The sequence below is a fragment of the Lepidochelys kempii genome, chromosome 7, assembly GCF_965140285.1.
Source record: "Lepidochelys kempii isolate rLepKem1 chromosome 7, rLepKem1.hap1, whole genome shotgun sequence".
NCBI lineage: Eukaryota > Metazoa > Chordata > Testudines > Cheloniidae > Lepidochelys > Lepidochelys kempii.
In genome coordinates, this window is record NC_136386.1 from 4,882,061 (window position 1) to 4,907,168 (window position 25,108).

Consider the following 25,108-nt stretch of genomic DNA (forward strand, 5'->3'; position numbering starts at 1 on the left):
CTGGGCCCAAAAGATAGAAGAAGCCAGTTAGGTCATCTAGCCCATTTCCGTGCCAACAAAGAACATTTTCCCTATTGTAGTTTTCTAGTGTCATAGAATCACAGAATATCAGGTTTGGAAGGGACCTCAGGAGGTCATCTAGTCCAACCCCCTGCTCAAAGTAGGACCGATCCCCAATTAAATCATCCCAGCCAGGGCTTTGTCAAGCCTGACCTTAAAAACTTTGAAGGAAGAAGATTCCACCACCGCCCTAGGTAACGCATTCCAGTGTTTCACCACCCTCCTACTGAAAAAGTTTTTCCTGATATCCAACCTAAATCTCCCCCACTGCAACTTGAGATCATTACTCCTTGTCCTGTCCTCCGCTACCACTGAGAATAGTCTAGATCCATCCTCTTTGGAACCACCTTTCAGGTAGTTGAAAGCAGCTATCAAATCCCCCCTTGTTCTTCTCTTCTGTAGACTAAACAATCCCAGTTCCCTCAGCCTCCCCTCATAAGTCATGTGTTCCAGTCCCCTAACCATTTTTGTGGCCCTCCGCTGGACTCTCTCCAATTTTTCCACATCCTTCTTGTAGTGTGGGGCCCAAAACTGGACACAGTATTCCAGATGAGGCCTCACCAATGTCGAATAGAGGGGAACGATCACGTCCCTCGATCTGCTGGCAATGCCCCTACTTATACAGCCCAAAATGCCATTGGCCTTCTTGGCAACAAGGGCACACTGTTGACTCATATCTAGTTTCTCGTCCACTGTAACCCCTAGGTCCTTTTCTGCAGAACTGCTGCCAAGCCATTTGGTCCCTAGTCTGTAGCGGTGCATGGGGTTCTTCTGTCCTAAGTGCAGGACTCTGCACTTGTCCTTGTTGAACCTCATCAGATTTCTTTTGGCCCAATCCTCCAATTTGTCTAGGTCCCTCTGTATCCTATCCCTACTCTCCAGCATATCTACCACTCCTCCCAGTTTAGTGTCGTCTGCAAACTTGCTGAGGGTGCAATCCACATCATCCTGCAGATCATTTATGAAGATATTGAATAAAACCGGCCCCAGGACCGACCCTTGGGGCACTCCACTTGATACTGGCTGCCAACTAGACATGGAGCCATTGATCACTACCCATTGAGCCCGACAATCTAGCCAACTTTCTACCCACCTTATAGTGCATTCATCCAGCCCATACTTCTTTAACTTGCTGGCAAGAATACTGTGGGAGACAGTGTCAAAAGCTTTGCTAAAGTCAAGGAACAACACGTCCACTGCTTTCCCTTCATCCACAGAACCAGTTATCTCGTCATAGAAGGCAATTAGATTAGTCAGGCATGACTTGCCCTTGGTGAATCCATGCTGACTGTTCCTGATCACTTTCCTCTCATCTAAGTGCTTCAGAATTGATTCCTGGGGACCTGCTCCATGATTTTTCCGGGGACTGAGGTGGGGCTGACTGGCCTGTAGTTCCCAGGATCCTCCTTCTTCCCTTTTTTAAAGATGGGCACTACATTAGCCTTTTTCCAGTCGTCCGGGACTTCCCCGGATCACCATGAGTTTTCAAAGATAATGGACAATGGCTCCGCAATCACATCCGCCAGACACATCTGTCTGCTGTGTCTATTGTACTTTTCGAAGTCTCAGTCAATGGGGCATTCCAACATTCCCTCAAGAGACTATTCCATGGCTTAGGATATCTCTGTTGGGAGGTTCTCTCTGATATTCAGGTATAACTTTTAATGTCTTTAAATTCCATCCCATTACTCCTATTTATACCTTCATGTTTAACCCTAGATGAAATCTATGTAATTCTACAATTGTGAAGCATTGTACATCCCTATATAAATAATGATGCTAACAGTTCATCTTCATCCTTGGTGTATACCTCAAGCAGAAAGCCCATTGTTTGGTGGTTCTGAGAATTCAAAGTAGGAAGAAACAGAATAAATTGGGAAATGATACTGATGTTGAAATAAAAGACCAGAGCATCTCACTGGTTATTTTCTAACAGAGAAAATAAAATCCTTAGTCATTTCTTCAGGAGTACTGCTTAAGGATTTAAATTGTTAGGTTGATGCACATAAGCATATTAAAAGGATTATGCTAAAATATGTAACGTGCACTGCAAATGAGTGAACTAGCTCCATTTCTATATTTATGCCTACTTCATCCGTCTGCGAACTGGAGAATAAAACAGTCTCTCTCCATTCCTGTCATGCTCAAGTAATAAAATCCAAACTCAAACCCAACTGATTCAGAACAAAACAAAGCACTTACCCAGAATGCTTCATGTTTTGAGGTTTATCCATTCGGACTGCAAGTTTGATCTTTAGATCTTGATCTGGGCAGTTTTTGGAAACAGTCATTTTGTGCCACTCTGATTGTTTTGGACTATTCGGAGTAGGGTGAAGAACCACCTGCACATAACAAAGATAGCAATGGTGAAGGAGAGAAATGACCCATTACATTGGTTTTAACAGGAAATTAAAATACATTCCTATTGACTTCATTAGGGGCAGGATTTCACTCACCATATTTTAAGTTAAATTTTATTATTTTGGGATTAATTTATATTGTATCTCCTTGGCTGCTCTCGCTACTGCATAATTATTCTCAGTGTCCTGAAAAATTTAATTGCATGTGGTCACGATATGTGACATTTACCATTGTCAGTATTTTTCCATCTTTAAATCATCTGAGAAAAGATTAAGGCAAAAGAATTCACAGTTTCACAGATAACTCAGGCTCCAGGGCAGTTCATACTGACAATACAGGTGGAGCAAGTAGCTAACATTGCCAGACTTTCTCCATTAGGATACCCTGTTTTCAGTTGCTTACAACTTTGCCAAAAGTTCGGGTTGAAATTTTCCATGCTGGGTGGCTGCCTCAGGGAAGTTTTAATTAAAAATGCTTTGGAACAGGGACTTAAAATTTGGCCAAGAAGTCACTCTAGCATTAAGGATGTGCCTTTTGCTGCCCTGGGAAAATTTGCCCACATTTGGCACAATTATGAGCCTTTGAAAAAATCTCAGTTAGCACACGCTCAGTAAAGACTTATTAAAGTTTGCCAGCTAAATTCTATGACAATTCTGTCTGCACCCTACTGGGCCTGCTCCATCCCTTTGCAGCTCCTACATGCTGACTGGAATCAATGTATGCCATCCCGTCAGAGTAGCTGAAGGTACTGAGCAGGGCTTTCCCTACAAATGCTCTTCATACCCACTGGAGGCTGCAATGATGTCGAACACAGGACCTGAGAATAGGGAGCCGTGTTCTCAGTGTTTCTCTTGCTAGTGCCCAGGCAGTGCGGAGGAGGAGGAGGATCCTGACTTGAATGTAGAAGTGGGTAAGGAACAGGATGAGAGGAGAGACTCAGAGATTCAGGGGAATAGTAGCAAGAGATCATGCAATTACACACATAATGCATACACACGAGGAGGCCAAGTTAATTAAGGGTGCCCGTGCATTCTTATGGCATATCCTAATTTTTGAGTGCTTGGCTTTGCAACCTTCATGTTCTTTTAACATACTTTTTTTTTGCCTGTAATTCTATTTACAGTGTGGGCACTTTATATATTATTTACCCTTCAAAGCAGAAGATAAGGAAGAATGGGAAATATCTACTAGAGACCAGTGTTTTGGTTTGGTGCATTTGTTATTAGAATGGGGAAGCTAATACCTGGTGGTCATGAACAACCTTGTTAAATAACTAATTAATTGGTGATCTAGGTTAAATCGTTTAAATGTATGATATTATTAACTATTAATTATTATTAACTATTATTAATAAGATTTTATTAAATAGTTTAAGGAGTAAAGCTTACACAATAGAAGAGAAAAGAATAAAGATTATTACTGGTAAAAAGTCTTTTATTAATAGTAATAATATTACTAGGAACTTCTGTCAAAACTCAGGGACCCGTGGAGCTAGGAACTACACAGAAATGTAACAAAAAGGGCAGTTCGTGCCCTAGAGAGCTCACAACCTAAATGACATACAGGAACCAATTAGATGACAAAACTGACATATGGGGTGGGATGAGGTTAAGAAAATGACCAGAGCTAAGCAGAAATGCAGAAGTCGGAGCTCCTTTAGAACTCATCTGAGACAACTGGAGAGACATGTTCAGCAGATGTATGTCCTTGACTCATTGTTATTTGTATAAGACTTAGGACAAAATTACATTAATTGAAGAATTACAAACACTTCCCAACTGCAGGCTTTTGGATCATTAAATTATAGCTTTTGTAAGCACTTTGGTTTGTCTCTGTTACATATATATGCCCCAACAACAATCCCTCTTCCTTGAAGTTCTCAGATAGCTAGCTGGCTACCACTCCCATTCTTTTCTGCACCAGGCTCCTGTCAGTGTCTGAGTCTGGCTCCTTTCAGATCGCCTCTGAGGTCAAATTACTGCAGGTGCGTACCTCATGTACAAACAGCTATTTATATCGTTTTAACTCCCAGCTACGCTGCCTCCCCGGCAAGGGACTTCTCTGCGACACACAAAACAAGGTAATAATGTTGCAGCGTAGTGGCGGCCGTGTCAATGCCAGGATATTAAAGAACAAGGTGTGCGGCTGAGGCAGTATCTTTTATTGGACCCACTTCGGAGACCTGAAGCAGAGCCCTGTGGGGCTCAAAAGCTCCTCTCTCGCTCTCACCCACAGAAGCTGGTCCAATAAAAGATGTCACCTCCCCCCCTTGTCTCTCTAAAGGAACAATGTTGCAGTTTCCAGCCATTCTAAACACACAATGAGATTAAAAACAAAAGGTGAAAAAGTGAAATTCATATAAAATTTCACCCCACCCCCAACTTTTTTTTTTCTTTTTACCTAGTGGGATGAGAGGCAGCAGGCAAAATTTCAGACAGGTCAATTTGTTGTCAGGGGTCTTCAAAGAGTCCCCCATTCCCTTTGTGAGTCTGAGCATACATCCTCTTTTGGAGCAATCAATTATGGGCTGAATTTAATCAATAGTTCACCTTCTATGTTCTATGCTTCCTGACTGAACACAGGGCTGGAAATTAAAATGCACATAAAAAACATCTGGCATATTCCTATAGCGGTGCATATTCATACCAGATGCCAAGATATCAGTTGTTGCAAAAGGTTTATAACCTTTTCGGCATCTCTCACTTCCGCCTCCAGCAGGGAAGAGATGATGGTCCAGACCCTCAACTGGTGTAAATCAGTGGAATTTCACTGGCTGCAGTGGAGATTTGCCGGTTTATACCGGCTGAGGTGATGACCTGGTAAGTCTAAGAATTCTGAAAATTCTTCAAAAGGATCTTTTTGTCCATTTGCTTATTCTACACCCATTATCCTGGCATTTAATACTTAATATTTTACGCTCTGTGTGTGCTTGGAATTTTCATTGACATCGATGATAACTGGGCCATGGATTGCAGACAAGCAATGGTCCACTGTTTAGAAAGGACAGTGCCTCTCAGATAAGGAAGAATAGAAAGAGCAAGCCTGTCACTACTTTCTGGGAGAACAATATTTCATTTCTGCCTAGTGACTCCACCTCTATCCCTTCATGTAATTTATTCCCAATTATTACAGTACATTTAGATGTGTGTGGCTAAAGGCTCAGTAATTTCGCAACTATTCTCTGTATTGAAATGTCTCTCTTTCTCCATTCCTGATGCATAAACTTCGGTCTATTGATCTTTTCATTTTCATACTTTATTGGTTTGTGTTGTTTTGCTTTCATTCTGTTCTTGTGACTCTCACCAATGCATGTTAAAATTCATTAAAGTCTCCACTGTTGGGCAGTGACATGCATCTCCTCATAATATATTAGCCTACAGGCAAGCAAATTCTCTTTATAACTGGCAGTATTCACCCTCATTACTTATGGTGTTTCTATCATTTATTCCTGACTAGTATTATTCCATGCAACTTCCAAATACCAACCCAGTTTATCACCCTTTTTTATACTCCACCGAGCTTCAGATTTACTGCTGATACAACAAACTACAATTTATTTTTTCTGCATTGAGACCAAAATTCCATTGACACTGATACCCCAGTTCACTTACTCCTTTTGGATTTGATCCAAATCTTATTGAAATCAACCGTCAACTGTAATGTATTTTGGATCAGGCCCTCATTCATCACCTTTTTTAATGTTATACATACTGAATTTTACCCACTAGATTCATCTTTTATATTTAATCATGCATGCAAACTTCGCTGGTATGATTACAAAACTGTATTATTTATATGGATTAACTGAGCAACACTAGCAGAGCATGCATTATTCTTTGAAAGGTTTGATTCCAGCATCCCTGAAGTTTGGCCCTGATTTCTTAGTGCTGTTATCATGCTCTTTCATTTCCAATCACTTTTTAAAAATAAAATCTTTTTCAAAGGAAGTTTTTGGCATTTGGCAGTAAAATGGCAGCAGGGATAGTGTTATAAATATCTGCTCTCTATTTCCAGGGGAAGAACCTTTCTCCTGTGTCATGCCCAAGTGGCTGGGCTTTGGATAGGGGTAGGGTGTTCACTTGGGGCGGAGTCCTCCTTGCAGGGCCTTGGAGGAGAGCAGAGCTGATCTGTGGGTCGTCCTGCAACCTGACTGTTGCAGTAACATCGACATGTGATTGGGGGATCTGCCACACCATCTCCCAAAGCCTCCAGTACAATGGGGCATAGGGAACCCCCCTCTCCACACAGCTTGGTATTAAGGAATAAGGACCAGAAATCCTCCACCCCAGCTTTGATGCAGACAGAAACCTCTGATTTCCTTTCCAGTAAAACATCTGCTTTTGAGGAAAGTAGCCTCCTGGTAAGTACTTTTATGACCCTCTGTTTTGATGTATTTTAAAATTGTTCTCATTAAAAAAATTTACTTAGTGTTCTTATATTTTATTGACCTTGCTGCCCTCCGTGGGTGAAACCCTGTCCCCACTGAAATCAGTGGGAACATTGCCATGGACTTCAACAGGGCCAGGATTTCACCCCATGAGTCTAACACGGCCCCGGGAGCAGCAATTTAAGGCTTGCGGGTATTTTCCAGCTCTCACTGTCAACTGAAACAGTTAAATTGGAAGTGTCAGCCAGTTCCCAATTCAGCTATTGCCAGAGAAAACGAGAATTGTAAATGTCTGGCAGACCACAAAACACTTCTTAAAGGGCAGCTAGGCATGGATGTTTTTGTGTACAGAACTGCATTAGTTCCCTTTGCCTTTGAGACTCTGCTGTCTTCCCTCATCAGCTCAGACAGGTTTGTGTCAATTTGAACAGCTAAATCAGGGGCTTAATACGCTCAAGATTTAGTTGTTTGAACAAAAACAAATCCCAAAGCAGCCCAACCAGACAAGCACCATCACTAGACAGAAGAAGGCAGTTTCAGGCATACCGAGTGCCTCTTTGAAGTGCAGCTGGCTAAGAAGTGCTGGTGGACGTACTCCAAAGGAAATTACCATGTCACCCTCTGTGTTCGTCAGCACTGGCCAGTACCATTTGGGTTTGGGAAGCTAAAAAGGAGCTGTAACTCCCAGATGGACTCAGAATGACGCTGAAGCAGTGGGGCTGGCTCATCAGCATTACAGAAGTAACTGGGGACAAGGCAGAGCCTGAAAAAGGTTTTGTACAACAAGCACTGCTAATTCCTTTCCAAGCCTGGCAAATTCAACACTGCTCACAATTGCCACCTGGCAAGGAAATCACAGTTCTTCAGTTGAAACGAAAGCAACAAAGCAACTGGGGTCTGAACCAACTGTACCCACGCAGGAGAAAGAGCTGCTTGTCACCGTGGACGGCTCAGCGAAGGGCTCTGCTCGGCAGGCAGTTATTGTCACAAAAGAAGGCGCCATGTTCGAACGTTTAAAGAATGAGTTTTGAAAACAGGACCGAGAATATTAGAATGCCACTGCATAAAGCAATGGGACATCCTCACCTGGAAGTCATCCTAGCTCAAAAACAGAAACAAGAAGGGTGATGAAAGCGATTAGAGGCACGGACACACTGACGTGTCAAGTGCTCTCCATGGGAATGGCACTAGTGGACACAACCACAAAGAGTGGAATCCAGATTAAGAACAGCCGTGACTGCGGGGGAAGGTTGGGGACGTGACAGGGGAGGAAGGGGTCATCAGAGGTTCTGTAGCCAAAGCCAGGGAATCTGAATCCTTTACTGATGAGGGCACTGGCAGATGAAATCCACCTCCCATATGTAATGCAATATTTCATCTCCTAGGGTGAAGTCCTGGACTCACTGAAGCCAACATGAATTTTGCCACTGGCTTCAATGGAGTCAGGATTTCACCCTGGTGAATAGGTAATGCAAATCAGCCCCTTTAATGCTATTTTCCCCAAGTGCTGGAGTGAATGTCATGTGTATATGAAAGCAGCCTCACACTCATTTGCCTAGCCTTAAACCCCTTTTTCTGCTTTAAAAGAATCTCTGTCTTTTTTCCCTCAGCGGTGTGCACTTCTAAGGGATCCAGGACTGCTAATATCACACAAAAGACATTCTGCATTTGTTCTGTGTGCTTCGCCAGCTGAACTACTGCCATTAAAAGCTAACACCAAAAACAACGTATGAACTGCATCAGTTTCCAACACTGTTGCGGAGAGAGAGTGTGTTCACCATGCCCTCTTTTGCTGTGTGTCTTGGAATCACAAAATGCTCTGCTTGCTTCCACAGATATTTTCTTAACCTCATCAACAGACCTAGAGAGACATCATTAAAGTGGAGATTTTTCTTACCCGCCCAAGTTCTTTGTCTTCTAAAGCCAGCACTCCGGTGCTCTCTGTAAACAGCTTCACCTTCACTGCAGGAAGTGCGTGCGTTGTGGTAAAGTCACCTTGAGTGCCCCAGCTGTGAACACAACCACAGGGAAATGTTTAGAAACACAAGCAGGACAGTTGTGCTGTCACCTGGGCGTGTAAATGGTTAATGTTGGATGTCACTGTCTGGCATACACACACACACACACACATAAGTGATACAACTGTGTGAGTGACAATGTGTTAATTAACTTGCTAGGAAAATGCAAGATAGATTCTCAGAAATGTCGCACTGGCTCTTCCTGGAAGACAATGGAGTATGTGGAAGTAATACAAAATCAAGTTTGAAGAGAACTTTATTTATTTACATCTAGTTTGCCAATTAATAAAACAAAGCCCAATAATCAGCCTGCAGTAAAAGTTTGTAGCGTAGTTATAGACTAGAAGGATACTGGCTCTCTAGACACAATGTCTGTAATGCTTTCTATCTGTTGTTCTACTCTTACCTATTGTATCTTGCTCTTTTTATCTTTTGTTGAAAGTTAATTTTGCATTCCCAGAATTACTTCGGTATGAGCCCTGCCAGCTCTGTTTATCCATAAAACAGGTTCAGCGTTCGTAGCAGCAGTGCAAGCTCCCACACATTGCCCATCCATAGGCTCCAGCCTTAAACCAGAGTGGTCACCTCTGAGCAAGGTTAGCTGGAACTGCAAACAAGGATGCCAAGGTGTGCTGATTTTGAGGATATGGAGGCCTATCCAAGTAAGAACTGGATGGAGACCACTAATTCATTACACAAAGTCTGCTAATCATCCATCAAATGGTAACCTGGGTTTGAAAACAGCGACCTAAAGGTTAAATATCCCATATATCATAAACATACCCCATAGCCAACCAGCCTTTATATTACTCCCTAAAGTTCTGCAGTCACAGAACGATCTATGGGTATGCAGACAACACGAACTAATTTCACAGAGCATGTGGCTTTCTCCCTCAACATTCAGCAGAATCTTGCTAAACCCACTGTAGATCATAACAATTTGTGAACTACTGAGTAACCAGCGAATCATGGTTATCCCACTATAAAGTGTGCTGCCTTCATTCATTTTAATATGTGCAATTTAGTTATAGCTATTCATGATTTACAGAATACTAGTAAATACACTGCAACAAATATTTCCCTGATTTATACAACCCCCATTAACTTACTTGGGGCTGGAGAGCATATAAGAGCCTGAACCAAAGTCAAATTCTTAGTAATGGGAGACTTCACCACAGCTCTGTTTCTGTTACTGATCTTTGTAAGGTGAGTCCACGGGGGTCTGTGTGGGAATTACTGGGTTTACAGATTAGTGGACAGAGATTTAATGAAGTTCTACTGCACAACTTTCTCCATTTAATTGTGCTTAATGTGTGCTCGGCCGGTTTTTCTCTCTCCAGATTTTGGACAGATGGGAAACTTTTCATCATAGGTAGAATGGATTTTCAGTATTTTCACAGCTCATTTAATTTTGTCTCAGGAACTTTACAACTGTGCTCCCATTTTTAAAAAGTCAGTGCAATTGCTGTTGCTAAAGTAGGCAGTTCCCTTTTCTCTCTTCTGCTTAATATAGCAGACAAAGATCAATAAATCCTGACAAAGTATCCATATTATTGCTATTTTCCTGAAATAGACAGTGTCAAGAATGACAGGCCCAACATTTCACATACTTTAACAACATCATTTTCCCACTTTCTCTCTGGAAAAATCTACCAGTTTTCTGAAACTGAGGCTACAATATTAGTAAAAATCCCACTGGGTAGGTCACTGAGTTTTCTAAGGTTTGTCTACATGTGGATACTCAGGAAAGATCATTTGAATTATCTTTTAAAGTGGATTACTTAAACTGCATTAAATTCCTCTGTGAACATTTTTATTCAGAATTCAAATGGCCTTAAATCAATTTAGCTTAAATAATTTTGGAAGTGAATTAAAATAAACTGAATTAAGGGCACTTTAATTCTGAAGACTATTCACAAAGGGGTTTAACTAATCCATTTTAAATTCACACCTCTAGTTAATTTGGATTAATTTTCTTGCATGTCCCTATGTAAACACGCCCTCAGGCTTGCTGGCACATACATGCACTTTGCATCATAACCCTGTATGATCTGTCTGCTCTGTTCTGTCACCTGGCAAGGAACTGGAACAAGAAAATCTCAAAGATTTAGAAGTTAGTTGAAGAAAAACATTCAAATGTTTGACTCTGGATGCTTATCCAAAGTTAATTTTAGGAAATCCATTGGGCTGGCAACTTTGTATGAATGGGCTTTTCTTGTCAACCTGCTGGTTCTGTCTGGTTCATTCCAGTTTGGAACTATTGCAAGAATAGCCTTCTGCTTCCAGTTTCAGCAGAAACCAGGAAGTTCAAAGGCATGAAAATTAAACACCAAACAGATAAAGATCTTGAACTTCAAAATGTGTTTAGTTACACTAGTTGACTCTTAATTCACGTAGCTTTTTCCTCCTAACATGAATATGTAGAGCCCTACCAAATTCACTGTCATCAAAAATGTGTCACAGACCGTGAAATCTGGTCCCCCCACTCCTTGTGAAATCTGGTTCTTTGTGTGCTTTTACCCCCAGTACTATTCAGATTTCACGGGGGAGACCAGTGTCCTCTCAAATATACAGTGACTGTGAATGATGCAGTTATCATAGGATAAACTGATGTCACTAATGCACATAGATGAGTTTTCAGGAGTGGCTCTCCTTAAGCCTGCAATCTGAAAATTGCTTTCTAAGAGCTTTCTTGCCATATGGGATATTTCAAACATTCACATCTATATCCTGTTTGCAGAGAAGTAGCAGCCTGTTCCATGGCTATAGAACTGCTACATTTCTTGTATCAAAAAAGGCAAATAAGTAGTGATAAACATCAGCTGGATGGTCAAAAACATGCTGCAAATTATACCTGATTTAACAAAGCGTTAACAGTTGTGTGTAATTTTTAGTGATGACGGATTATTAAAACAGGCTGGAGATAAAGGTTGCAACTTTCAGAACTGAGTGATAGATTAGATGAGATTTCAGCCATAATGTGTGTGCAGTTTTACATGGGTCACTCATGGCTGCACCTCTTACTTTGGGTCCTACTCAGTGGTGGATTTTAGTTGTAAATCTATTATCAGAAAGACACTTCGCTTTTCCAGGAACTAGGTTGTGGATCCTGAGAGAATTGATGGAGGAAGTTTGGCTGTCACAGAGATCAGCTGTATTAGAGACACTGCACAAACCATGTTTTTGGAATGTTTTTAGGAAATTGTCACTTTAAAATGTTCTTTCTCCTGCATCAACACTGTTTGAGCAGCCACCTGCTTTAACCTACCTCAAGGTATCAGCGAGCTCTGAGAAGTGCTCCCATTGTAATCTAAATGAGCCTTGGTGTTATAAGTGAGCTTATTTTTTGAAAACTGCACCAAAGTACATAGTCACTATTGCTGACAGTGAGAAACTGGAATGGACTTGTCTAACTAGTAAGAAAAGTTGTTTTATTAGAAATCACCTTTTTTACAGGAGAAGTCTATCTGTACAACTCTACCTCTTATACCACTATTCTATAGTGACATAACTGATTCCAAAGAAGTTTGCAGAAATATTATTGAAGGACTATGTAAAATTATATCCAAAAAATGACATTAAAAGAACATTATTAAGGTTGCAGACTCAAGCGCTCAAAAGTTAGGACATGTTAGAGTTAAGGTTGCACAGACAACCTTAATTCAGCCCCCTTACAAACATCAGAATGGCCGTACTGGGTCAGATGAATCGTCCACCTAGCCCAGTATCTTGTCTTCTGACAGTGGCCAATGCCAGATGCTCCAGAGGGAATGAGCACAAAAGGGCAACTATCGAGCGATCCATCCCCTGTTGTTGAGTCCCAGCTTCTGGCTGTCAGAGCTTTAGAGACACTCAGAGCATCCCTGGACATCTTGACTAATAGCCATTGATGGACCTATCCTTCACGAACTTATCTAATACTTTTTTGAACCCAGTTATACTTCTGGCCTTCACAACATCCCCTGGCTATGAGTTCCACAGCTTGATTGCATATTGTGTGAAGAAATACTTGCTTTTGTTTGTTGTAATAACACTTCCTTATTCGCTTTCTCCAGACCATTCATGATTTTATAGACCTCTCTCGTATCCTCCCCCTTAGTTGTTTCTTCTTTAAAGCTGAACAGACCCAGTCTTTTTAATCTCTCCTCATATGGAAGCTGTTCATACCCCATGTAATTTTTGCTGTCCTCTATAAATTTTTCAAGATGGGGAGCCTAGAACTGCACAGGAATTGAAGGTGTAGGTCTACCACTAGGGTGATCAGATATCCCAATTTAATAGGGACTCTCCCAATATTTGGGGCTTTGTATTATATAGGTACCTGTTACCCCATACCCCACCCCCATCCCGATTTTTCATACTTGTTATCTGGTCACCCTATGTACCATAGATTTACAAAATGGCGTTATGATATTTTCTGTTTTATTATCTGTCCCTTTCCTAATGGTTCCTAACATTCTGTTAGCTGAACACTGAGTGGACATTTTCAGAGAAGAACCCACAATGACTATAAGATCTCTTTCTTGAGTGGTAACAGCTAATTTAGACCCATCATATTTTGCTTGTATAGCTGGGATTATTTTTTCCAGTGTCCATTACCTTGCACTTATCAACATTGAATTTCATCTGCCATTTTGTTGCCCTGTCACCCACTTCAGTGACATCCCTTTGTAACTCTTCACCATCAGCTTTGGATGTATGTATTAGGATAAGTCTTTAATTATATGATCACATAGTATTTTTTCCACAGCAAATGAAGACAGGGTCTTATAATGGGTATTACAGATCAATCTTAATTAATTAGCTCCATCTACAACTATTATTGCTATGAAGTATCCAAGAATGTCTCAGTCTTATTAGTCTCTACTTATTTTTAGAGATTTTTCATGTCATTCAAGTTTTTCTGTTCCCTCACAAATCTACTCAAACGTATATGCAGGCACTCACCTGTAACATTTAGAATTATTTCCTATACTGAGAAAATATGTAGCAAATGGTGATAAGTATTAGTGGCAGTGTTATTGGCCCAATGCAGACTCCAGAAATGACTCCAGAAATATCCTGTGGATCAATATCAGGAAAGGGTGCCCCTTAACATGAGATTTTGTAGGAATTCATCTAAAGTCTCATGAGGGGCATAAACACAGTTAGCTGACATCTTAGCTGTGACAGCAAGCTACAGCACACTGGGTATGAGCCACAGGAGGCAAGAAGAGATATGGTTGATTATTCATGTGATTCAAAGGAGGGTTGGCTCACCTGAGTCTCAGATCTCTGGTAAACAGCTTGCTGCTGCTCTAATCACTGTCTAGTCAATCCGACCCACACCAGTGAATCACTAGGGTGCATCGAGCCTTTTTGTAGTGCACCCTTCTGGAAGAAACAGGCTGTATCATCTGGAAGCAGTTCAACAGCTGGTGCGTGCCAATGAACACTTCAGATCAACAGTCAACCATCCAGTCGATCGGCACACTGTGTGTTCTCCTTTTGCCCAGGACTGCAGCTGTGCATTTGATTATCAGAAACAATGACCCCAGCCCAGCCTTTAAGTGTTAGCGATACAGAAATAGCTCATGTCCGTGAATGTTTGTGGAAACGCCAGCCAAACTCCTGGTACTGTAATGCAAATAAAACCAGAATAATCTAATAGAACAAACTAATGCTCATGGAAGCAAGAACATCAGTTAGTTTTAGGCAATACTACCATGAAATGAGTTACTGTGCCTTGTTATTAAGGGAAATACTAAAAGACCTAAATGTCTTATTTTAGTATGAAAACCGTGTTGTATTACACAATGACTGTGAAGACAGATCCAGCTTTTGTCTCTTTGATAAGGGCATTTTCTTGAATTCCCTTGCACTCCTTAATTAGCAATCACAACCTGTGGATCTCTGAGGAGAAGCACAAACCATTTGGGGCCCATTGCTAATCCTTCCTGTAACTTTTGATGTTTTTCACATGCTCAGATTGGTTTACAAAACCCTGTAGAACACTGAACAGACTGTTTATATGAGCATCAAAGACCTTGCCCCTCTGAATAACAAAATCAATACACAAATCTAATCTTGACTGCAGTTGCTTCTCCCCATTAGCACATGGCAGTGCATTTTGGCTTTGGCTATCAAGAGGAATATGCATGTGACATTTCTCAGAACTCTTATAAAATTCAGCTTTGATTTAGAAAGACCACAGGCTAATGAAATTTGTGACACAAAGTCTGTTCAACAGTTGCACTCCTGTGTAGGTGACTTAGACCTGGATCATTCAAACAGGTACATGAGTAACGTTACTCACATGAGTAGCCCCACTGACATAACTGAGTAAAGTTAAAGTTATTCCTTTGCAGGATTGGGATAAATGCTCTAAACAAATACAGATTCAGTAGGGTACAGAACAAAAAGAACTGAAATATGAATTTGTGCCTTCTTTTAAATTTTAATAGCATTTTACTGCATGTTTCTTGATGTTCTATATAGGGCTGACTTACCCCTTCCTACGGTAACATCCATGGGGAAAAAAAACAGTATTGCCCATCCCACATGGTCAAAAGTTATGAGTCAGGCCTCCAAAATCATGAGACTTCCTTAAAAACCATGAGATTTTACAAGAATAATTTTGGGGTTCTGTTTATTTGCCTTCTGGTGCTTGTGCCTTTAGAATGCACATTTTCAAGCTTTTCCTTGCAACCAGGGCCAGAAACGTATTTTATTTTTTAATGGAAGCTGAGATTCTCACATTGTCGCATGAGTCCAGAAGCTAGAGCTTTAAGAAAAAAACAACAAAATAGTGAAAGTTGGCAATTGAAGTATTCCCCTCAGGGATGCTCCTCCCTCATCACTCCTCTCTCTCTCACACATACACACACACAGGCTACGGGTCCACCCAGAACTCAACAGAGGAAGGGAAGAAAGGGGAAATCGGAGGCAGGCTCTGCAACCCCCCTTCCCTCTCTAATTCCTGGCAGCTGATTTGCAAGGGACTCCTGACCATGTCTGCTCCCAGTAGTCCCCTCAAAGGGGAATACTCACCATGGAGGGGATGGGAGACAAGCAATATAGCCCTAGGCTTTATCATCTTTTCTCCTTAACCTAACCTTTTCTCCATAACCTCTTTGGACTTTCTCCAGTTTGTCCACATCTTTCCTGAAATGTGGCTCCCAGAACTGGACACAATACTCCAGTTGAGGCCTAATCAGAGTGGAGTAGAGCGGAAGAATTACTTCTTGTGTCTTGCTTACAACACTCCTGCTAATACATCCCAGAATGGTATTTGCTTTTTTTGCAACAGCGTTACACTGTTGACTCATATTTAGCTTGTGATCCACTATGACCCCCAGATCCCTTTCCGCAGTCCTTCCTAGGCAGTCATTTCCTATTTTATGTGTGTGCAACTGACTGTTCCTTCCTAAGTGGAGTACTTTGCATTTGTCCTTTTTGAATTTCATCCTATTTACTTCAGACCATTTCTCCAGTTTGTCCAGATCATTTTGAATTATAATCCTACCCTCCAAAGCATTTGCAATGCCTCCCAGCTTGGTATATAATAGAGGTTTTATTTAGTTTGTGAGCTCTTTAGGGCAGAGACTGTCTCTCACTATGTGTTTGTCCAGTACCTTGCACAATGAAGCCCCAATTTTGATTGGTTTCTATGTGCTACTGTAATGCAAATAATACATAACAACACAACTGCAATGATTCCCTTTACGAGAACAGTTTGCCTATCTCAGAAATAAAAGTAGATTTGGATATTCTGATCATTATGTTTCTTGTCTGTTAACTGGCAGGTGAATGTGTGGGGAGCAGTGAGAGAAAAAAAAAAGATACATTTTTTTTTAAAGTCTACTAGACTTGATCACATATAATTTTTTTAAATGTCAATCCCATCTAAACCAAACTATTCTCTACATGCTCTGCTATTAGTCTGTTGACAGGCCTAGCAAGTTATCCAGGTACAGAGATTCCTGGCACAGAGATATGAATCAGAGTTATGCTTATTCATTATTTATAGAAATCACAGGCTTCAACATAATGGCTAGATCAAGTTACAAGACTAATAATGGGAGAAAGCTCACTGTTATATCTTAAATAGAGATTTTGTAGACTCTGCCACATACAGAAGCATATGAATGAAAGCACTGAATGCATTCTCATGAGTATTAGTGTCTTTGTTCTCTATTGTAAGGTCACAGGTAGAAGTGTTTTCTCTAGAGGAGCTTACAAACTGGAGATGAATAGAAATGATGATTAAATCAGGCTATGTCAAAGGCAGCTGAGGAAACCTTGGGTTGGGTAATGTAAGTGGCCTCTCCTAGTGGTGCTCCAGAGCAAAGGACCTGGGGAGTCATCACATCCTGGACACCCTACTTCAGCACATTCTGTCTGCTGATTTCATGGCATGAGATTAAGAGATGGTGTGGCTCTACTCCATGAAATGGAAGTCAGCCACTGTGTACGTGGAAGGATAGGGGCTATCGGGGTAAATGGATGCTCCAATGTGATTTAGGGATGTGAGGAAAGCACTTTTGGCTCCATCTGGATGGCAGCATAGCTTATGTGTGGTGTCTTTGCTGTACAAGTTTAGCTAAGGGCCCACATTTTCCAAGCACTGGAGCTGAAAGTATATATCACATTTGGTGGCACTTTATTGATGTAAAGTTCTGCCTGTGGCCCATAAGAGCATATACAACTAAATCCTACTGAATTCCCAAACACGTGGGCTGATTTTCAGGTTAGCTGAGCACCCAACAGCTCCCAACGAAGTCTCTGAGGCAGGGGAGATTCAGGTGCCTTAAGTCTAGACACCCAGGTTTGGAAGTGTTGGCCACGGGTTGTTGTTTTTTCCCATCTATATGGCAAATATATATTTTTGACAGGATACGTTTGTTCTGAATTCATTAATGCATAAATATGTGCTATGACAATGAGCTTTGTGCCAAGGGAATAGCATCGCAGAATTGATTGAGTGTGAGATCCCTGTAGCGTGTAAAATGGGTTCTGAATATGGAGCCCAAAAGAATTAACTATTTTAGCTGTAGCTCATTTGGCTATTAATAACTTTTTCTGGTAGCCACAAAATTATTGTTCTTTCTGTCTCTGGAAAGACGCTACTACCTTGTTAGTGGTCTGAAGCTAACGTTATGAACCACAATCTAATACGCAGTGCATATGAACTGTGTCCTTAGAATGAATGCAAGTCATATTTCACTCACATGAATTATGCCCTTATGCTGAACATCACTATGGCAACTAATGATGTATCAGCTTCAACCTGCACTAAATCCAGTTTCAAAGCATTTTTATTTTACTGACGTGGATATTTTCTTGGCATTACTGAGCATGAATGTGTATGTACCACAGTGTTGTCAAAGGTTTGCTGTGTATGTTTACTGACATTTAGAAAGGTTTATTCCCTTTGTGGCTAATGCTGTTGTTCTCATGAAGGAAACCTAATGAAAATTACTGTTTGTATTTGGTTAGTAACATTTGCTGATAACATATGGTCTGGGAATGCTTCAGCAAATAAGAGGCTTTTAATAGTAAACAGAGATATGAGTTCTGTAAAGCAGATGCTATGAAAATATACAGGTGTTCTTACTTTTTTCCCCCACTTTCCCCCAAAGCACATTCATCCACTGACTTCTTAAGTTTCCCGGTTGGTAACAATGCATCATTTCTTTTTGGAAAAGGAGCAAACATAAATAATAGTCTGTGGTTTTAAGCTGAAAGCAGAAAATAAGGCCATTTCCTGCTCCTCATGTTTAAAACATTTATTGAATCACTGACAGATTCCACATGAGAAAGCTTTAATACTTTGGGATGCTCTTGGAACTACGGTGCTATAGATAACTTATTCCAAACCTTTGCTGCCAGACACTTTTGGCACTTTGATGCATCAGAATAAAAGATTAAGTGCACTTACACTGGGTGGTATAGTGTGCCATCTAGTTGGAAAATTTCAGAGCAAAATCTACCAAGAAAATGACTCACTTAATAAGGGCTGTACTGAAAGTGCAGAACTAAAAAAGCCAAGTCATAGGAAATGATACTCTGAATGGAGCATAGCAGAAAACCGTGCTACTTTGTGAACAAGATGGGGGATATTTATTATTCTTCCTGGTAACTTTCCAATGCAGAAAATATTGTTTGATGCTTACAGTGAAGAAATACAAGATCTCATGATCAGATTCTCAACTGGTATATATTAGTGTTGCTCCACTGATTTCAGAACTTTGATTCCAATGGAGCTGCACCGTGCATTTGAAATAAATAAGGAAAGTGGGGTAGTGTACATATAATGCTTAATAAAGAATAAAAAATACATTATAATATTTTATCTAAATTAAGATCTGATTAAATAAGAGCAGAACAACTGAGGATTTTGATTGAGTGACAAGTTGCAGCACTTACTCCATTCCTGCTGACATGTTTCAAGTGATACAAGATTTATTTTATCTCCTTTGATTTGTGAAATGCACCTATTCCATGCTCTGTCCTTTGTGTTTTGTTCAACATTTTAGATGAGTGCTGAAGCGCGATTTATTTTTAGGAGCTCTGATTCTGTGATGCCTATAATTGTGATGCTAGGAACAATGCTGAATGTCTTGAGCAAGATAGGCAAAAAAATTTGGCTAAAGATAGTTTGCTAATCTATATTTAGTCACCTAAATGGGGGTTGGGGGGCAGATTTTAAAAGTGCTGAGCACCCAACAATTCCCACTGACTTCAGTGGGAGTTGCTGAAAGTTCAGCACTTTTGAAAATTGGGTAACTTAATGTAAGTGCCTAGATAGGATGCAGGAGTTTAATTATATGATCCTATTTTTCAAATGTCTCAATCTTGGAGTATGTTCCGAAGATTCTTCTGCTGCTTCCTGAATGGGGTGACCAGACATCCTGATATTACCGGGACCGTCCTGATATTAGGGGCTTAGTCTTAGGTACACAACTATACCCCCACTCCAAAGGAAAAAAAAAGTGGCCCAGTTTTTCACATTTGCTACCTGGTCACCCTATCCCTGAATCTTCTGTGCTGTTGTTTCACTGCCTCCTCCAATTCCTGGATGAGCCTCTACTGCTTTTTCTGCTACTCCAGTGTTTCCCCCTTGCTTCACCCTGGGCCCGTCTTGTGTTCCTGCAGCTCTGTCCTCTGCTGCTGCGGTGTCCTTCTGCAAGACTTCCCTTTTGTAACTCACTTTTCCATTTCACCATTCAAAAACATAGCGGAGGTCCTGGAGGGACCAAACCGTTAAATCCGTGTGCTTTTTATGCTGCTGTGTTGTTCAGTTCGTTGTCTCTTTGAGGATATCTGTGCTCACCTACACAGGGGCTCATTTGGGGAGTATTTTGCTTAGCCCAGGGTGAAGGCTTCTCTCTGGGATCTATGGAGTTCTGCTCTACTACTTAACATCCCCCTAGTTAGCTCATTATTGAGTTTCTGGGAGACTTAAACTTCTGGGCATGATTCTGGTCCAAATCATACCAGTATATATCAAGAGTAATTGCACTTAATTCAGTGGAGTCACTGGCATAATTTAGCCCAGAATCTGGTCCTCTGCAGCAGTTATTGGTCCTTGGAGGCTCTGGCAAGAACAGATGGCTATTGCCCAATAAGGCTGTTTGGCCATGTGCTGGTGGCATAAAGGAGTAAGCAGCTGAAGGTGGCCCTTCCATTGCTGCTCCTCAGTCTTCGAACATAGTGCAAGTCTCATGGATGAATCCACTTTGGAACACACACATTCCACCAGGTTATCTTTTAACTATAGTTTCACATCATGCTTTTAAAGATGCTTTATCCCCTAGGCTAGTGAAATGTAAAGACTTTTTGTAGTGACTTGTCAAGCGACTTTGCAGATTATAAAAAAAGATAATTGGACTGTTAAAATGTAGACTGAAATTTAAAAGCTGCCTCCAACATTATAATTAAGGGAAATAACACTGTGCAGAAATATCCAAAAATATCACTAAAAACAAACATGTTCAAATATCAGGGCTGCAGGAGGGTTGAAAGCCTATTGGCAAGATTCTTGCAATAAAATTTTATCTGGCCTTACAGGGTGGGGTGGGGAAAGAGTATCTCGGTCCTTATTCATAACTATCAATGTTCATGGAACATCAGAAGGTGCACCTGACCCAGCATTACCTGTAGCCCCTCATTGTATCTCTATCAGTTATTGACTAGGAGTGTGTGTTTTCTGCTTCATTATTTCTCTTTTAAAAGCCCTTTTCCAGGGAGCGTGAAACTTTCCCAACATCTTTGAGCAATCCAACAACACAGTCAACGAACACACACTTGAGCCTTCGAAGGGACCACTGAAAGCCGGAGCATAAGCTTCAGAGTTTCATTCTGGGATAGTGTAGATGATATTGTTGTAAATTAATTTTTTTGGTGTGATTTTGATGAAGACAAATGATTCTAAGATGCAGAATTGTTTATCACTGAGTATTATTATTGTGGTAGCACCAGGGGGCCAACAGGATTGTGCCCTATTGTACCAGGATCTTGTCTGCTCAAGAACAAGAGGCCAAAGCAGAGCATGAGATACATACAACCAATGATGATTTTTTATAAAGGCCTTACTTCTCAGAGTTCTGATGAACCTGGATCTCTCCAATGGGCCTGATGTTTTTCTGGCTTACTTTTTGTGCCTCACTTTATCACTTTCCTTCCAGTCCTGCACAGGATTTTCTTCTTTGCCTCCCCAGTGTGATTTTTTCCCATGGCCGTAGATGTGCCCTAACTGTGGCCAGATGATGCCCCACAGATCTGTGTATAGAGGAGCCCTTTCTCTCTCTTTCTCACACAAGCACACACTCTGACAAGGATCTCAGCCTTCCAGGACAGATGAAGGGAGAAAAGGTCGACCCACTTTTGGCTTCCCTGGTGCCATTCTCCCCTTTATATGACCACACAGACGGCTCTCTATGGTGGTCAGATACACATGGACGAAAGTTAAGGAGGACTAGGGGAGCTTGGGGTAGGGAGTGGGTGATCATGAACTGAGGTTTACAGTCCACAAAGAAGAGCAACAAAAATGATTAAAGGTCTAGAAAACATGAGCTATGAGGGAAGATTGAAACGAATGGGTTTGTTTAGTCTGTAGAAGAAAAGACTGAGAGGGGACATGAGAACAGTTTCAAGTACATAAAAGGTTGTTACAAGGAGGAGGGAGAAAATTTTTTTTTCTTAACCTCTGTGGATAGGACAAGCAGCAATGGGCTTAAATTGCAGCAAGGGAGGTTTAGTTTGGACATTAGGAAAAGCTTCCTGTCAGGCTGGTTAAGCACCAGAATAAATTGACTAGGGAGGTTGTGGAATCTCCATCACTAGAGATTTTTAAAACCAGGTTAGACAAACACCTGTCAGGGATGGTCTAGATAATACTTAGTCCTGCCAGGAATACAGGGGACTGGCCAAGATGAACTCTCAAGGTCCCTTCCAGTCCTATGATTCTATATTGAGGAAGGCTTGTACACTGACCAGATTTGCATTAAATTTACTGAACCACTTGCTCAGCATCAGTCATCAACTTTAATTTATGTCTGAGTCAGTTTAACAGCCAGTCTCTAGAGTTTACTACCAGACCAGGAGCTTTGCATTGTGAATGAATAATATTCCATGCACCTGCCCGCGCAGCTGGCTGGTCCATCATTTCCTGCCATCCTCCCAAGTACACAGAATCACTTTTAAACTGATATTCACATTTCATGGAAAAAGAATGTAAGTTGTGAGTGGAAGCAGATTCAGCCACTGTGAAATTCCTTCCTTATGCATGTCTGTGGTTGGAGCAAAATTTGACAGGCCTTTTACAGGTATAATGTACTGCCCTTTGAAGTCTTGCAAAAATCAGAATGCGTTTTGATGAAAATTCTTGTAAGAAATCAAAGGGCATTTTGATCGACTGCAACTACCCCTCTGCCAATTCAAAATGGACTGAAAGCTGTCGCATTTCCTGAAGCAAAACTTTCAGTCTTTGCACTATAACTGTGGAGCCATTTTAACTATGAAATTATCTGCCTGAGAAAACACCCTTGGACTTGGTTGTTTTGTTGGGATTCCATAGTGCAGGCTACAGCCAAAATCAGTTTTGCTTATTATAAAAAGAAGTAATGAATTCATTCTTATTGTATTAAATCACTCCCTTGGGACTCTAATCAAAGAGGTAAAATATTGTTCCTCTAATAGAGCTAAGAGTTAAGCTCTGTTATGCAAATTCGCCATTGGCTAGAATACCATACATGCCATTATATTATACTTTTGTGGGGTTTACTGTACAAAAGCATTTCACTTGAGATGTTGATGCAACCCAGTGGACTCAATAGGCATTCCATGCTTCTCTTACTGAAGTTCGTACCAGAGGACTCTGGTTTTGTCTTAGAAGCCTGTTTCTCCACTGTCAGGCAGAATACCTTCATAGGACAAATTCAGTGCTTGAATTTGGGGGGAAATGACCCTAATCCCCCGTCTCCTACAATCCATTTTTCTAGGTACTTATATGACATATCACCCTGGAATCTGAGTACTCCCTGCATATTTACAAGTAATTTCTCTCTATTTACGTAGGGAAAACAGCTCAACAAATATCTTTTGCTAGTGTATGTTTGTGAGCATGTTGTATGCATCTGTGTGCGTGTGTAAATAATTTATTGAGAGAAAATTAGGGGATAAGTTTTGCATATTGGTCCCAATTCATCCAGGGTCTTGAGCCTGTGGTTAATCCCATTGATTTCAATGTGACTACTTACATGCTTGAAGTTAGGCTCATGCTTAAGTACTCTGCAGAACTGCAATCTTGTTCTGATCATGGATAAATCTCTTGTCATTCTTGTTCATTGTTATAGTGAGCGCCGTAGTCTCGATCCAGTTCCCGTGAACATTCTGTCCGATAAAGGATGCTCTGCTTCAATTTATTCCTTATCTCCCCACATAAGACTTGAACCTAATGGTCTCTAGTGTTTTAGGTCTTCCAAGTATGTAAAAACTTTTACTCATAACTATAGCTAAGTGCACAAAAATGTTGTCCGATTGCCTATAGATTTTTGGTCAGAGAGATCACTTTCTGGACTTTCATAAAGCTGCCCATCAGAAATATATGCAGCAACAGCTCACTATAACACAGTGAACGCCGCTTTCCTTGGTGTATCAGTCATCAGGAAAATTCAGGGCAGTGTGGTCATTAACTTAATTACATTAAGATGCAGATGATAATTTCATTATAGAAAATGATTGCTTGTATATTTCCACGCATCATCTAAGTCATAAAACATTCACTAAATGCCAGCTTTTAAAACCTAGAGTAGCTGTGACTGGACATGTCTTGTTTTTCTTTGAATAGCTGTTTCACTTGAGAATACGAATGGTTAGATTAAGCATCAAAGATGGTGCTGTGACCCTATGAATGTGTTTGCAATGGATGTCCCAGGCAGGAAGTCAAGATGCACAGAGCTGGATGACAAAAAATGATCAGGTCTCTTAAGGTAAAAAAACCCTTGTGTTTCCAAAGATTTCTGGAAAGTACTGTTTTGTAGCTATGATAGATGGATTTTTATTTTGTCTCCGGGATTACAGAAAATATTAAGAAAATAATTAAATTTTTTAAAAAGACATTGTGACTCTGCAAGAAAAAAGACTGGATCTAGGCCACATACACACTGACTCAAGAGACTTGCTCCAGTGCACCACAATGAAATGCAATTTCACTGAGATCACAAGTCATGTGTAATGAGTCCTGATATAAAAATAGATCAGTTTTGGCAATTTATAATAGAGACGCATGTACAGTCAGGAAAGGGTCTGTATTTTTCTATGGCTAGGTTATGCCTCCGGAAATGCTGCTTTGAAGAGTTAGAACCAAAGAATTATTTTAACAAGCACACCATCTCAATTAAGAGAAGACATCGTTATTTTAAAAAGAGTCCAAAAGATTTACATTGAAACGTGATATTGTGCTGTATAGAAATACAAGCACAAAAATGCAGTCGGGGCCCTATTCCCTGCAGTGCTGAGTCCTCAACTTTAACTAAAAAAATAAGACCGCATGGAGCTTTTTTTGCAGCCCTTTGGCATAACCTCATGCCATTTCTATCCTTGTGGTGATTTTATGGGATGTTCTGAGCCAAGTTCTGATTCTGCATGTCAAAGGACTGCAGGGCCCACCGCAAGGATTAGGGCTGTCAGCCATGAGCACCCAAGGGAATGACTTGTCCACCCCACAGCCCTTGTTTTTATTATACAGCATTCTGAAGGACTGCTTTCCTGAAGAGAAATTAAGGTGACAGGCAGGGGC

The 25,108-nt window shown here is 40.8% G+C and overlaps 1 protein-coding gene across 7 annotated transcripts in view; it reads right to left on the reverse strand.

The window, feature by feature from the left end:
• Positions 1 to 25,108, reverse strand: part of CADPS (calcium dependent secretion activator) — a 389,541-nt gene that overhangs the window by 153,771 nt on the left and 210,662 nt on the right. For all 7 annotated transcript variants that reach the window (XM_073350983.2, XM_078853539.1, XM_073350980.2 and 4 more), the window contains exons 7-8: positions 8,706 to 8,817; positions 2,263 to 2,402 (exon numbers count right to left, since the gene is read on the reverse strand). In XM_073350983.2, coding sequence (XP_073207084.1) covers positions 2,263 to 2,402; positions 8,706 to 8,817 — 252 coding nt within the window. The remainder of the gene's footprint in view (positions 1 to 2,262; positions 2,403 to 8,705; positions 8,818 to 25,108) is intronic.